Source organism: Dipodomys ordii, unplaced genomic scaffold (assembly GCF_000151885.1).
Source record: "Dipodomys ordii isolate 6190 unplaced genomic scaffold, Dord_2.0 Scaffold52, whole genome shotgun sequence".
NCBI classification, from domain to species: Eukaryota; Metazoa; Chordata; class Mammalia; order Rodentia; family Heteromyidae; genus Dipodomys; species Dipodomys ordii.
In genome coordinates this window covers 12,393,360-12,408,673 of record NW_012267268.1, presented here as the reverse complement: position 1 = coordinate 12,408,673, position 15,314 = coordinate 12,393,360, and the positions used below count along the sequence as shown (strand labels likewise).

At 42.8% G+C, this 15,314-nt stretch overlaps 1 protein-coding gene across 2 annotated transcripts in view; it reads left to right on the top strand.

Moving 5' to 3' along the window:
- Positions 1 to 3,042: 3,042 nt before the first annotated feature.
- Positions 3,043 to 15,314, top strand: part of Ercc3 (excision repair cross-complementation group 3) — a 35,724-nt gene continuing 23,452 nt past the window's right edge. For both annotated transcript variants that reach the window (XM_013020702.1, XM_013020701.1), the window contains exons 1-9: positions 3,043 to 3,131; positions 3,299 to 3,504; positions 4,188 to 4,424; positions 6,339 to 6,388; positions 6,772 to 6,907; positions 7,067 to 7,231; positions 7,847 to 8,051; positions 9,232 to 9,546; positions 14,672 to 14,856. In XM_013020702.1, the coding sequence (XP_012876156.1) occupies positions 3,113 to 3,131; positions 3,299 to 3,504; positions 4,188 to 4,424; positions 6,339 to 6,388; positions 6,772 to 6,907; positions 7,067 to 7,231; positions 7,847 to 8,051; positions 9,232 to 9,546; positions 14,672 to 14,856 (1,518 nt within the window). In that variant the 5' untranslated portion in view covers positions 3,043 to 3,112. The remainder of the gene's footprint in view (positions 3,132 to 3,298; positions 3,505 to 4,187; positions 4,425 to 6,338; positions 6,389 to 6,771; positions 6,908 to 7,066; positions 7,232 to 7,846; positions 8,052 to 9,231; positions 9,547 to 14,671; positions 14,857 to 15,314) is intronic.

Sequence of the window (15,314 nt, the reverse complement as noted above, 5' to 3'; positions counted from 1 at the left end):
AAAAAAGTGATCCACACAATTGTGGGAGCTAGCAAGTCAGGAAATCAGGCAAGAGTTGCATTCTTGGGGCTGGGAATGTGGCTTAGTGGTAGAGTGCTTGCCTAGCATGCTTGAATCCCTGGGTTCAATTTCTCAGTACCACATAAACAGAAAAGGCCAGAATTGGCACTGTGGCTCAGGTGGTTAGAGCACTAGCCTTGAGCACAGAGAGGATCAGGAACAGAGCCTAAGCCCTGAATTCAAGCCCCAGGACTGGCAAAAAATAAAAATAAAAAAGTTGCAAGATAGAAACGAGGCAGGCCTTATGTGTTGTAGCCTAGAGACAGAATTCCATAGTCACTGGGAAACTCTTTTTGCCCTTAAATCCTTGAACTGATTGGATGAGGCCCATTGATATTACTGAAAATAATCTGCTTTCAGTTTATTGTAAATGTCAATCCTATTTAAGAAAAACCTTTACACGAATAGCTAGTGTTTAACCCAACATAACCTGACCAACCTGATACATAAAATTAACCACCACAGTAATTGGTTAAAGAAGTTGTATTCAACCAATATTATTAACTGAAAGAAAATAAATTATGTAAGATGTACAAATGATCCTTTTGTTTTTTAAACTGGACAAAATATTGAAAGGTTGATTCTCTGAATGATGGTATTATGAGTAGATAGTATTTTTGCATATATAAAACTTACGATAAATGTAAGTGTTTTTGCTTAGTGTACAATATGGTTTTTTCTGGTCCTTGAACTCTGGGCCTGACAGCAGTCTCTGAGCTTCTTTTCTCAAGGCTAGTGCTCTATCACTTGAGCCATAGAACCACTTTCTGAGTAGTTTATTGGAGATAAGGGTGTCATGGACTTTCCTGCTTGGGCTGGTTTTGAATCACAGTCCTCAGATCTCAGCCTCCTGAGTAGCTAGGATTACAGGTGTGAGCTACTTGTGCCAGGCTACAATAATCTTTTAATCATAAAAGTGTTATCCATCCTTCCTCATCAGTCCTTCCAGATTAATCAGGTTTTTGGCAAGAGTTTAGGAAAAGGCCTTATGTTGAAACTCAGTATTTCCATTTCCTAGGATTTGCCTTAAAACAATTTAATTTGTAAAGATTTTTATCCAATTCATCAGACAGATACTTACAACTGGATAAACCAGAACTGTACAAATGCTTCCAAATTAGGATTCAGCTAAGTAAATTATGACATTGTCATACAATGGAACATTATTAAATATTAATTTTAAATATTAATGAGTGAACAAAATTTCGAAGGTAATAAAATCAAATGTCCAAGTAATAACTTCATGCTTATAAAAAACGACTATTCACAGAAATAAGCACAGTGCTGGATGTGGGTACATTTCTGTAATATTCAGGAGTCAGAGCAGGGAAAATCATGGTTCTAGAAAGTCTAGTCCCTCCAAAAGTTGAAGACCTCATCTCAACAAGCTAGGCATAGTAGTCTGTATCTGTAATTCTAGCTTTACAGGTGTAGGCAAGAAGACCCTGGTCTGAGGCCAGCCTGGCCTAAATGTAAGATCATATCTGAAAAGTAAAACAAATGGGCTGGAGGTGTGGCACATATGGTAGAATACTTGTCTAGCAAATGTAAGGCTCTGAGGTCAAAGCACAGTACTAAAAAGAAAAAAATATATACATACACAAAATAAACAGAAAATCAAAAGATAGACAAAAGATAAAATTAGCTCATGGGGGCTGGGAATATGGCTTAGTGGTAGAGTGCTTGCCTAGCATGCATGAGATCCTGGGTTTGATTCCATGGTGCCACATACACACTAAAAAGCTAGAAGTGGCACTGTGGCTCAAGTGGCAGATTGTTAGCCTTGAGCAAAAAGATCTCAATGACAGTGCCCTGAGTTCAAGTCTCAAGACTGCCCTTCCCTCCCCCCCAAAAAATAGCTCTTGGTGGAGTACTTGACGAGTAGTCATTTTTCTGCTCAAGAGTCTCCAGTGATTTTTCAATTTCGTAATAAAATCTGAAGGTTCTCTGATTTGGTGTTGACACAGGACAATGGCCTCTTTCTTCAGAATTTGGTTCAACTTTCAGGGAGGATCCCTGTATTATTATTAATTATTGTGTGTTTGTGTAGCAGTCTTTGACTTCAGAGCCTGGGTATTGTCTCTGAGTTTTTTGTTTGTTTTGCTCAAGAGGGGTGCTATGCTACGTGAGCCATAGTTCCAATTCCGGCCTTTTGATGTCTAATTGGAGCTACAAGTCTGGTGGACTTAACTGAACTGCAACCTTCAGATCCTAGACTCCTGAATATCTGAGGTTACACGGACCCAGCGACATTTATTACCCTTGTGCCTACATTGAGGCCTGAACTCAGGGCCTCACACTCTGGGTTTTTCATTCAACTAACTCAAGCCATATCTCCACTTCCAGAACCATTCTATTAAGAACGCCTGTTGTCACTGTCTTTGATTCCGGTGCCCTGCATCTTGTATACACATTTTTCTAATTTGGGGAGGGAAATAACAAAACGCTGAAACAAGGACCCAGAATGACCCATTGAGATACACAAGCCGCTATGTTGAAAACGAACTTTACAACCTGGGATTGGGGGGGGGGGAGAGGTAACAATGCTCGACGGGAAACACACTCATTACCTCACTCATGTGACTGTAAACCTTCTGTACAGTATCTTTACAATAACACACAAAGAATGGCACTGCCAGCGTATTTTCTCTTAGAGAACTTAATACCATATTGTTTACTGCCGACAACTCAAAATGAAAAGAATTTAAGTTCCAAGAGTATGAACCTTTCACTCGCCCGCTGTTCTATCGTCGCAGCTGCTAAAGCTGCCCGTCGGAAGAGAAGATCTCGGTTACCATTAGAGGGAAAGGGACAGGACTTCCGGAGAAAGGACGGGACTTCCGGAGAAGGGATGGGACTTCCGGAGAAGGAACGCTCAAGCGCACCACCGGCCTCCAGCTCGCCCCGCCTACCCACCCCGGATTAGGGTTGGAGGCAGAATTTCCGGCGTGGTGCCTAGCTTCCGGTGAAAACAGGAAGTGGTTCTGAGAGTACCCGCCGCAGTTTTCTGGCGGCGCCGTGTGCTCGGGCTGAGTTGCTGTAGTCGCTTATCATGGGCAAAAGAGACCGCGGTGAGAGGGCGCGCTGTGATCTCCCCACACGCTTGCGGGTTCTGTGCGGGACGGTGGGGGGGGGGGGAGGAGGAGCGATACCGGGCTTGGTTTGTACGCCCGGCACTGTGGCCCGCGGCGCTGGTGGAATGGCTGGCTGTGGGCTTCACTCCTGTGTCCGTCCGCAGACAAGAAGAAGTCCAAGAAGAGGCACCATGAGGATGAGGAGGAAGACGACGACGACGCCCCTGGGAACGAATCTCAGGAGGCGGTGCCCTCGGCCGCCGGCAAGCAAGTGGATGAGTCCGGCACCAAAGTGGACGAATATGGAGCCAAGGACTACAGGGTGCAGATGCCCCTGAAGGACGACCACGCCTCCAGGCCCCTCTGGGTGGTAAGCTGGCCAGAGGAAGCTGGAGGGCAAGCCCACCCCCGAGCATTCTCAGGGGAATCACGGGACACTTCGGGCACAGTTCCACTTCTGGCTTTTGGGTGGGAATTTGAGTGGAAGACATGTATTTGGTAACTAGCTTTTGCTCAACTTTAAAAACTTCGGAAAACTTTCCTTCTGTTTTCCCCTTACTCCTCTATATCTGATTAAAGTAACAACCTGTGGTTATTTGGAGGATTGGTTGCACATCATTTTTGGTGTTGAGCAGCTTCTCTTTTTTTTTTTTGACCATGATAATGGGGATCTGATAGTCTTTATGGATCATTAATTTCTATGTATTTTATGACCCACTCTGGGGCTGTTTTGCACGTGGCTAGCACTCCACCACTTGAGCCACAGGGCCACTTCTGGTTTTTGAGTGATTAGTTGGAGTCTCGTGGGGACTTTTCTGCCTGAGCTGGCTTCGAACTGCAATTCTCAGATCTCAGCCTCTTGAGTAGGATTACAGGCATGAGCCACAGATGCTGGCTTCCAGCTCTTTTTTGTGTAATTAATTGGAGATAAGAGTCTCAGGAACTGTCCTGCCCTGGCTGGCTTTGAACTATTATCCTCAGATCTCAGCCTCCTATGTAGTTAGAAGTAGCTCATTAATTTCTTGTCTGTTATGTTCATTTGGTATTTATCAGGCTCCCGATGGCCATATCTTCTTGGAAGCCTTCTCTCCAGTTTACAAATATGCTCAAGATTTCCTGGTGGCTATTGCAGAACCAGTTTGTCGTCCAACCCATGTGCATGAGTACAAACTAACTGCCTACTCCCTGTATGCAGCTGTCAGTGTTGGGCTGCAAACCAGTGATATCACTGAGTATCTCAGAAAGCTCAGCAAGACTGGAGTTCCAGATGGAATTATTCAATTTATTAAGGCAAGTGGGGGTGAGCCTAGCTATTCTGACTGCCATGGTAATGTGATAATGGTGGGGACAAGTGGTGTATACACATGGTCTAAATTCACAGATCTTCATTTGTTCATATCTCTTGTGGGTTGCATAACCGATGACCCAACTGCTACTCCCCTGGATACAGCTGTGGCTGAGGCCATGAGGCCATGCTTCCCATTAGCTTCTCCCAACCTTGGCTGCTAATACAGTGAAGGAAAGGTCCATTATAGTGAGAGTTATTTGTGAAAACAGCCCCAAATGGGAGATGATGATTAACCCTAAGTTTTATTTTGAAAACTTAAACCCTAGTATGATACATTTTGTAAGACTTAAAAGGCCATCAGAGTGAGGTCTTCATCTAATAGTATTAGTGTAGTGTCCTTACTGTGAAAAAACAGAAAGCTCTCCTTGTGTCTTGATAATGGAGTACAAAGTGAGAAGGTAACCATCCACAAGCCAGGAAACACTCAGCAGAAACCGAATCTGTTAGTACCTTGATTGTGGGCTTCTGGGCTCTATAACTCTGGGAAAATAAATCTTTATCGCTTAAATCATCAGTCTGTGTAGGCTTTGTAGCAGGCAATTAAATACCTGAGACCCAGAGTCAATGACTTCCATTAGGGAAGGTGAAAAAGACCTTTAGATTGTTCAGTGAAGAGCCTTCTGTGTGAGCAGTAATTGAACATAGATGAATGCCTAACTCTTCAGAAGAGATGGCACAATGGCTTTTGTTGCCTATGGCTAACCTAAAGGAACTCTGATTTAGATTCCAAATCTAGAGTGACAGAAAAGTGCCACAGGCATTGATGCCAGAGAAGAGAAGCTGGCAGCAGCTTTAGAGACAGTTCTCTTTTCTTTTTTTGTTGGTCGTGGGGCTTGAACTCTGGGCCTGAGCACTGTCCTTCAACTCTTCAGCTCAAGGCTAGCCCCCTACCACTTGAGCCACAGCGCCATTTCCAGTTTTCTGGTGGTGAATTGGAGATAGGAGTTTCACGGACTTTCCTGCCCAGGCTGTCTTTGAACCTCGATCCTCAGATCTCAGCCTCCTGAGTAGCTAGGATTACAGTCGTGAGCCACTGGCGCCTGGCTCAGTTCTCTTTTCTTATGTGGAGAGAACACCTCTCCCAGAATGAGCCTGCCTCAGCACTTGGGCTGGGCCCAGTCTTGGCTAGAACTGTCTACAGGGACTTTAAGTGTTGAGACAATGCTCTGATGGTCTGAGTGTCAAGTGTTCATGACCAATATACAACCCCTATGGGATTCCTTCCAGAAGATTGGGATCCTGAGAGAATTTAAGCTCCTTACCATCAAGAAGCTATAGACAGTGGTACTTATCCATAATCCCAGCTTCTCAGGAGGCTAAGGCAGGACGATTATGAGTTTGAGGTCAGACTGGGCAAGAAGATACTGTCTCAAAATAAAATTAAATAAGAAAGGACCAAGATGTTGTTCAGTGGACCTGGTCTTGGGTTCATTCATTCCCTTACATTTTATGTAGAAAAATAGGAACATTGGTGGCAAAGCTAGGAAACTACATTTTATTTATGCAGCAAATTGCTACTGAGCACACGCTCTGTGCCCAGTGTGTGCTGGGAGCTGTAGTAATACTGGTGTGGCAGAAGGGGCCTCCAGAACTGGGTGTAGGCTGAGAGCATAGAAAGGGAAATGGGAAACACAAGGTATTTTAAGATATGTTTTACAATTTAAGAGATGAGAATAAGAATAAGCTAGACAGAAAAAATTTGCTTCCAAGAAGCAGAAACCAGTGGGAAAAGCTATGTTTGGGTAGATGTGAGTGTACGTTGGATTTTTGTAACGTAAACTCAGCTCTTCACTTGATTGGGACATAAGATACGACAAAGAGTGAATGTTGCTAATTTTGCCTATTTGTTGTTGCAGTTATGTACTGTCAGCTATGGAAAAGTCAAACTGGTCCTGAAGCACAACAGGTAAGATTATATGACAGTCCTGTCCCAAGGCACTTTCATCCTGTGCACACCAGGTGGGAGGAATAGTTATGGACAGGACTGTCAGCTCTATGCTAGCACATTCAGAGGAACAAGAAATGTGATTCAAGTAAGAAATGTATTCACTAGTCACTGTGTTTCCCCTACCTGAAGCCAAGCTCAGGTCCTGCTGCCTTGACTCTAAAATGATGTTGCTCATACCTCATATGTTATGTCATGGCTTATAACCCCTATCTCTAATAAGGCAGTCAAGTGGGGAGAGCTGTTATGGGATGCTTATTCAAGACAGTCTGATCAAGTGAGTGGTGTAATCTGCTGGAAATGTTGCGCTGGTCAGTAGGTACTTCCTTCCTCACCCCTTGTAGGTACTTTGTTGAAAGCTCCCACCCGGATGTCATCCAACATCTTCTTCAAGACCCCGTGATCCGGGAATGCCGCCTGAGGAATGCTGAGGGGGAGGCCACTGAACTCATCACTGAGACTTTCACAAGCAAATCTGCTGTGCGTGGGCTTCTGGGTCATTGGGAGTTTGGGCATTTGGGATTTCATCTCTCTTTTAACCCAGCACTGGCAATCTAGTAGACCTTGCAACTTGTGGTCTTGCTTGGAAACAACAGTGTTAAATGTGTGCATGTCCAGAATCCTTCTTTTCTCTTACAGATTTCTAAAAGTGCAGATGGCAGCAGTGGGCCTTCAACTTCCCAAGCGACAGATCCACAGGGTAAATCTGACATCCCCACAGACCTGTTTGACTTCTATGAGCAAATGGATAAGGATGAGGAAGAAGAAGAAGAGACACAAATAGTGTCATTTGAAGTCAAGCAGGTTAGTGAATCTATGTAATCTGTGTAAGGAAGGATCCCTGTTGGTTCCTCGGTTGTTGTCTCTTTTCACTGTGGGCCATTGTACCATTCTTCCAGATGGAGAAATGTCTTTTTTCCTCAAGTTAGATATCTGGGTTCCACAATCTCCTTGGGAATACGAGAAACAGGGTCAAAAGCCAGGCACCAGTGCCTTTAAATCCTAGCTATTCAGGAGTCTGAGATCTCAGGATCCTGATTCAAAACCAGCCTGGGTAGGAAAGTCCAATAGACTCCTACCTCCAATTGAACATCGAAAAGGTGGAACTGGAGGTGTGGCTTAAGTGTTAAGAGTGCAACCTTGAGCACAAAAGCTCTGGAATAGTGCCCAGATCCTCAGTTCAAGCACTAGGTTTGGCATGTGCACGCATGTGCATATACACATACACAGGTTCTAAAACTGAGTTCACTTTGACAGTGTTGCTAGTTTGAGTTACTTTTTTGTGCTTTAACCTACGTCCTAACAAGCAAGATCTGAAATTATATTCATCTAGATAAAATGCCAGTATCTTAGAGTGTACATTGTTTCTGAGCATGCTTTGGAGTTTAAGATTATAAAGTCTTCATGCTGATCCCTCAGGAAATGATTGAGGAACTCCAGAAACGTTGCATCCACCTGGAGTACCCTCTGTTGGCAGAATATGACTTCCGGAATGATTCTGTCAACCCCGATATCAACATTGACCTGAAACCTACAGCTGTCCTCAGACCCTACCAGGAGAAGAGCCTGCGGAAGATGTTTGGGAATGGGCGGGCACGGTCTGGAGTCATTGTTCTTCCTTGTGGTAAGTGGATCCTGAGTGATCCAGATTACTTTGTCTGGATCTGCCAGCCTTCTGCTTACCTACTGCATAATGTTCAAAATCTCATCTTGCCAGAAAATGGCATGATTCTTTCCAGAAAAAGGTCAGGATTCTTGACTTAACAACTATTGAGTGCTTACTTTGTGTAGTCCCTGGCCTAGGCCTGAGGGATTTAATGACGCTCATTCAGCTAGGGTAGAGTCTTCTATAAATGGGTCAGCTAAGTAACTTAAGTCTTGGGAAGTAATATAGGTAGTAAAAAAAACCTTCAGGCTGTGAGATGGACAGTTACACTGGTGGGTTACTGTTGGGCACAGGGAATTAGGTTCTTTGTCTGTGAAATTAGGGTGGTGGTTCCTTAGCCCAGGAGCTTTGCTTGTTTCTAGAGGGTTTATGAGAGTATATATACAAGGCTGAGAAAGGGCAGTGGCAGTCCTTTTGGTATCTTCCCATCTTCACTTGTCCTAAGTAGTCTCAGCTCTAGCCAGAAGCAACAACAGGCTCACCTTGGCGTCCCATTCTGGAACAAGTCTCCTAAGTACACAAACCAAAGATTTGAGTTATTTTAATGATAAAGGAAAAATTGATGTTTAACTTTTTAAAGAGTGGGTTTTCAATTATAACTTTTTTTCATTGTTGTATATTAGTTTTACAAGTGTGATTTCACTCTGACATTTCCACATAAATATGCAATGAATCCAGATAAACTTCATCTGAGGGAATTACTTTCGCCTCAGTCTTCAGACAGTAGATGGTAGGAAACTCAAAAGATTGTAGAATTTCAATAGGATGCATCCCGGAGCCCTATTTGCTTTTTTAATTAACAGCTGCCTTTTGCCAAGTTCCTCTTATGCAGGATGTATGCTAGGCATACAATGCCAAGCACTATTGTTTGAAGACCACAGTCAAGCTCCTCTTATAGTTTGCCCATATTTAAAATGACATTTTTGCAGTTTCACCATATATAGGAATGCCTGAAAGGAGCTACAGAAGGGAGCAGCACTAGCTAGTATTTCCTTACAAACAAGAAAGAAGAAAGGCTGAAAAGTAAATCCTCTTTGGACCATTACCAGCCCAGATTTCTGTGCTGTTGAATCATTCTGCCTTTCCCTATCCTGTGTTTAAACCTGGCTTTGAATAGGATTGCTCTTGGTTCATCTAGGTGCTGGGAAATCCCTAGTTGGTGTGACTGCTGCATGTACTGTCAGAAAACGTTGTTTGGTACTTGGCAACTCGGCCGTATCTGTAGAACAGTGGAAAGCCCAATTCAAGATGTGGTCTACCATTGATGACAGCCAGATCTGCCGCTTTACCTCAGATGCCAAGGACAAGCCCATAGGCTGCTCCATTGCAATCAGTACATACTCCATGCTGGGCCACACCACCAAAAGGTCCTGGGAGGCTGAGCGGGTCATGGAGTGGCTCAAAACCCAAGAGTGGGGCCTCATGATACTGGATGAAGTGCATACTATTCCAGGTAAGGAGACTGAAAAGAGACTGGTTGCTCATTGTAGAGATGGAAACTGGTTTGCAAGGAAGGTCTTCTGGCTAGCAAAATTCGCTGAGAAAAGCTTTTAAATTGTAAGCATGGGTGAGTTGGGCTATGTAGTGGGTAAATGTACATATTCACAGCTTCCTCTTAAGAGCTTAGAAAGTTTTCTTTTCATCTTATTGTTGTAGTTTTTATTTATTATTTATTTATTTATTGGTCAGTCATGGGGCATGAACGCTGGGTCTGGGTGCTGTCCCTCAGCTCTTCAGCTCAAGGCTAGCGCTCTACCACTTGAGCCACAGCGCCACTCCTAGTTTGCTGGTGGTTTATTGGAGATAAGTACCTCATGCGGACTTTCCTGCCCAGGCTGGCTTTGAACTTCGATTCTCAGATCTAAGCCTCCTCAGCAGCTAGGAATTACAGGCATTAACCACCGGCACCTGCCTCATCTTACTATTGCACTTTACCTTTAATCCATTTTTATGGTCCTGTCAAACTGGGTTAGGATCACTGTGCAGCTCTTGTAATAGTGTATTTTATTTAAAAGCTAAATTGTAGGTCTTGGTCAACATGTAATATAAGCCCTACTTCTTTGGTTATTGTAGGTAAGCCATTAGTTTTCCTTAAAAAAATACCTTTACATAATTTATGTGTCATAAAATCACCCACTTCTAAGTGTATAATCCAAGTAATATTAGTAAATTTATGGAATGTTGTAACTCAGCAGAACATTTGTATACCAATTTGCAGTCAATCTCTTGTTTTTCTCCCTAGTCTTAGTCAGCCACTGAATTGCTTTCATAGATTTGCTTTTTCTAGAAATCGCTATATAAATAGACTCATATAATATGTGTTTTCTTGTGTCTAGGTTCTTTCACTTTGCACAGTGGTTCATCCATGTCATAATATTCATCAGTAGTTTTTTCTTTTTGTTGCTGCATAGTATTTTCAGCAAATCTTTCTTTTGTCCCCTCCTTCCCTACCTTTCATCTTTTTCTTTGCTCCCTCTATCTCTTCCTCTTACCTTTCTTTCTTGAAGTGGAAGTATGTTGCCCAGGCTGGTCTCTGAACTCTAGTGATCCTTAGCCTCTTGAGTAGCTGGGACTATGGGCTTAAGTCACCATGACTGGCTAGACAGACTTCTTAATAAAACAGATTAAGGAGGAGTCCTGATTTAAAAAAAAAAAAAAAAAAGCTGATAGAGATTGCCCTGAAACTTACAGAATATTCAAATCATTGGGAAAATGGCCCCTAACATCTGGATCTTGCTGTGTAATGATGGCTCTTCTAGCATCCTTGGGTGTCTGAAGATACCTGGAAATGGTTGTAGCAGGACAGGTAGAAACAGGTCCTTTGATGGGAAAATATGTATTCAGACAGTACAAGGTGGCCATGCAACCAGAGGGGAGGAATTCAGAGAGAGTAGTTGAGCTGAGATAGGATGGAGTTGTGGGTGGGAAGCCATCTGAGTAATGGAGCATGCTAAGAGCTTTTGTGAGATATTAGCATGAAGCCTGAATCAGTGAGAATGAAGTAAAGATAAAAGTAACCTGACTGAAGAGAATACAAACCTTTAGCTGATAGGTTGGGTATGAGATCAGAGAGAAAAAGAGAAGGATGATGCCAAGGGTTTTGGTTTGACCAGAGAAGGTTGGTGTGGCCATTCACTGAGATGAAGAAAAGTATAGAGGGACAGGCTTGATGGAACATTCAGGGGTTAGGCACCACTGGTATGTTCTACATACCCGTGCCTATTATGGAGGTCTGGAGAAACAGGTACATCTCTACACTAGAGCACTCCTAGGCAGTAAAAAGGGACAAATAAGTTTATGTATACACAGCTTGGGTGAGCTCAGAGGCATGATATAGAATGAAAGAAGCTGGGGTTCATAGCTGGAGGCTTGGTCCCCAAGTATGGCAGTGATAGGCGGTACTGAGACCTTTAGGAGGTGGGACCTAGTGGAAGGTGATTAGGTTATGGAGGCAGCATCCTCAGGAATATTCATGAAGTACTTGTGGGACCCCAGTGAGTTTCTACAAGAGGAGCAAACCTAGCTCCTGAATTCCTCTGGCTTCCTGTCTTGACAAGGAATATCTTCTGCACATGCTCTTACTCTTACTAGCCATGTGCTTTGTGCCTTGAGGCCTTCACCAGAGATCAAATAGTTGGAGACAGTCTTGGACTTTCAGCCTCAGGTATTTTGTTATAACAACTGAGAATGAATTCACAAGCCCTGTAGCCTGGAAATTCTCAACCAGCCCCAAACTAATGTTAAATGAGGAAATACTAATAAGTCAGAGTATGTTTCCTAACTATACAACGTTTACCACACTGGATCAGGTACAGTGCTCCCTCTTTATGCTGGAGGTGTAGCGCAAGTGGTAGAGTGCCAACTGTGAGTGGAAAAAGCTGAGAAAAGCTTGAGGGAAAGTATGAGGACCTGAGTTCTTTTACAAGTCTCTTAAAAAGATTCCGGGTCATTTTATTAAGAAACATATCTGTAATATGCTTGCTTTATTAAGTGTTTCCTATGGCACTGCACTCATTATTTTAGCAAATATTTATTGAGCATCTTCTGATTCTAGGCACTTTGCTTAGCACTGAAGATAAAGTGGAAGGACACTGAATAATTACACAAATGTTGAATGCTAACTGTCAGGTAACACAAGCTATACACTCAAAGTGTATACTGTGCCAGGTGCTGGTGACTCACACCTGTAATCCTAAATACTCAGGAGGCTGAAATCTGGAGGATTGCAATTTGAAGCCATCCTGGGCAGAAAAGTCCACAATTCTCTCCAACACCATCAGAATGCTGGATTGGAGATGTGGCTCATGGTAGAGCACCTTGAGCAAAAATACCAAGCAAGAGTGTGAAGCCCTGAGTCCAAGCCCCAGTACTTGCATAAACAAAACACATATACTGTATGAATCCATTTATATGAACCTAAAGAAGACAGACTCTTCTCTGATGATAGATGTCAGTGGTGGTTTCCATGAGGACAGTGTTGGTTAATGTTGATAGAGGGATCAGGGGAGAGAGTCTTAAGTGTTTACAACACACCACCTCCAGTTCTAGGAAGTGGTGTGTAAAAGTTGTTAGAAATCAATAGCTTGGTATGTTGAGGTGTAATGTAGGAATAAGGACACCAACTCAAAAGGAACTCTACAAGGCTAAGTTTACTTTAGCAGAAGGGTATGCCATCAACCAAAAATCTGGCAAGCAAGTTCACAGAGCAGGCAAACTGCTCTGTTATTAATTCCTAAAACAGCAGACTGCTCTTATGCTCACATTGGCTGAGTTTAGGTTCATAATCTGCAAAAGGATGTGGTTTAACTAACAGAACATAACTAAAATTCAAGGAGCTTCTAACTGGAAAGGATATAACTGAAATGTAATTAACAAGGGCCAATCTATCTGGCTAAAGCAGGAACTTTTCAGAGAAACAATTCTCACAAGATTGACAGGAAACAAACTACTTTGATAAAAAAGTCACTTTTCTTTCAAAACATCAAGTAGTCAAGTCCTTGAATGTGTTATTTACATGCGGCATTGTGTGGTGGATATAGTGAATGGAATGATGTGGCTGGTTTTCAGGTGGACACCATGCATTTTTCCTATAGGGATCTGTGTTATGCTGGTATAACCACTGTTTTGGCTCCCAAGCCTATTACAGAGGCTTACAGAGGAAGCCTGATCTAGGATCTTGGATTTTTTTTTTAATATTTTTTATTGTAAAGATACTGTACAGTGGTTAATGTTACATAAGTAAGGTAATGAGTACATTTTCTATCAAGCATTGTTACCCCAGTCTTAAATTTTTTTTGAGCCAATATAGTACATCAGGAGGCCTTGATGTTTTATTCCTTTTTTGTTTATATGAGTTTCTGTAATCTTTTTGTTGTGTTTGCATAGGATGCAATTAAGCTTCAGTATGTGGAATGAAAAACTACTTTACTTGGAGTTAGACACTCTGTTATTCTATTAGAATCTTGGTTTGTGGTCAAGTGCATTTTGACTTCTTTATCCTCCACTTGGATGTCATTATTTCTTGGATGAAGGGATGGTAGGGTAAAAACAGAGGAGGAGGCAACAATGCTTGATAAGAAATTTACTCATTACCTTGCTCATGTAATTGTAACCCCTCTGTATAGTTTTCTCACAATAAAAAACTTTTTTTTTTTTTTTTTTTGGTCCAGTCGTGGGGCCTGAACTCTGGGCCTGGGTGCTGTCCCTCAGCTCTTCAGCTCTTCAGCGCTCTACCACTTGAGCCACAGCACCACTTCTGGCTTTTTTCATTTTGCTTATGTGGTGCTGAGTAATCGAACCCAGGGCCTCAGGCATGCAAGGCAAGTGCTCTACCACTGAGCCTTCTTCCCAGCCCAATAAAAAACATTTAATAAAAAGAAAAAAAAATCTGTGTGACATTTATCTCCAGTTAACTACCAAAAAAGCCAGAAATGGAGCTCTGGCTCAAGTGGTAGAGTGCTAGCCTTGAACAAAAAAGCTTAGGGAAAGCACCTGGTCCCTGAGTTTAAGCCCCAGAATGATACACACTATCTCATATATATTTATGTGTTTATTTGATAAATCAGAAACTTGTAATACCATAACTAAGGAAGAAAAAGTAAGTTGTACTGTCTAGAGAGGGGATTTTATATTGTGGGCAGAGCCGCTTGAGCAGAACGTGTGCTTGGCTTTCTTGCTTCCTTGGGCTCTGTTTTCTTCCTGGTTTCTAGAAGGATGGTAGAAAGCAGGGCAGAGCTGGCTCCTTTAGTTCCTCATTCCTTTTAAATAGGTACAAGTTTCAGGGTGAGTTAATTCTTCGTATAATTCACAGTACGATATTGTGTCTGATTGTGTTTCACATTGTCATCTGTACTTCTGAAGAGAATGTTGGACTTTGCTAAGTTGATGCTTCCTTGAAGTCATTTCTTCTCATTGTTTGGACACATTTAAAAGTCATGATGAATTATTCCCACTTGTCTGGAACCAGCTCTTGAGGTTTCAAGTCCATGCTGACCAGGCCAGTGCTAAGTTGTAAGACAGAGTGTGGTGCCCTCACAGATTAAAAGGTGACAGTGTGACTGTTTCCCTTGTTTCCTCAGCCAAGATGTTCCGAAGGGTGCTCACCATTGTGCAGGCCCACTGCAAGTTAGGTTTGACTGCAACTCTCGTCCGGGAAGATGACAAAATTGTCGACTTAAATTTTCTGATTGGGCCCAAACTCTATGAAGCCAACTGGATGGAGCTTCAAAACAATGGCTATATTGCCAAAGTCCAGTGTGCTGAGGTAGGTGAACCCAGCTGGGTGGGCATCTGAACAAAAAACTTCTTCCATCGGTAAGGGAAAGCCATCAGGCTGATTCCTAATGGAATTTGTATCTACACAGGTCAGGACTTGGACTAAACTGCTGCTACCTTATTCAGTACCCTTAGTATGAAGGAGGCAGTATTTTACCCTCTTCTCATCTGAGTACAAGGTCTGCAGTCTGTGTCACCTTCTTTCCAAGCGTAAGCTTCTGGGTTGGTCTGCCCATCCTTACCCTAAGGGATCCCTGAAGGGTTCTGTGTAGACAACCCTGAGGCCTGTTCAAGACCCAAGAACACAGATTGTGACCTTGATCACATGCTATCTAAGAATACATTTTCACAGTATTGTTCTGTGATTTTTTTTTGGGGGGGGGTCCGGTCGTGTGGCCTGAACTCTGGGTCTGGGCACTGTCCCTCAGCTCTTCAGCTCAAGGCTAG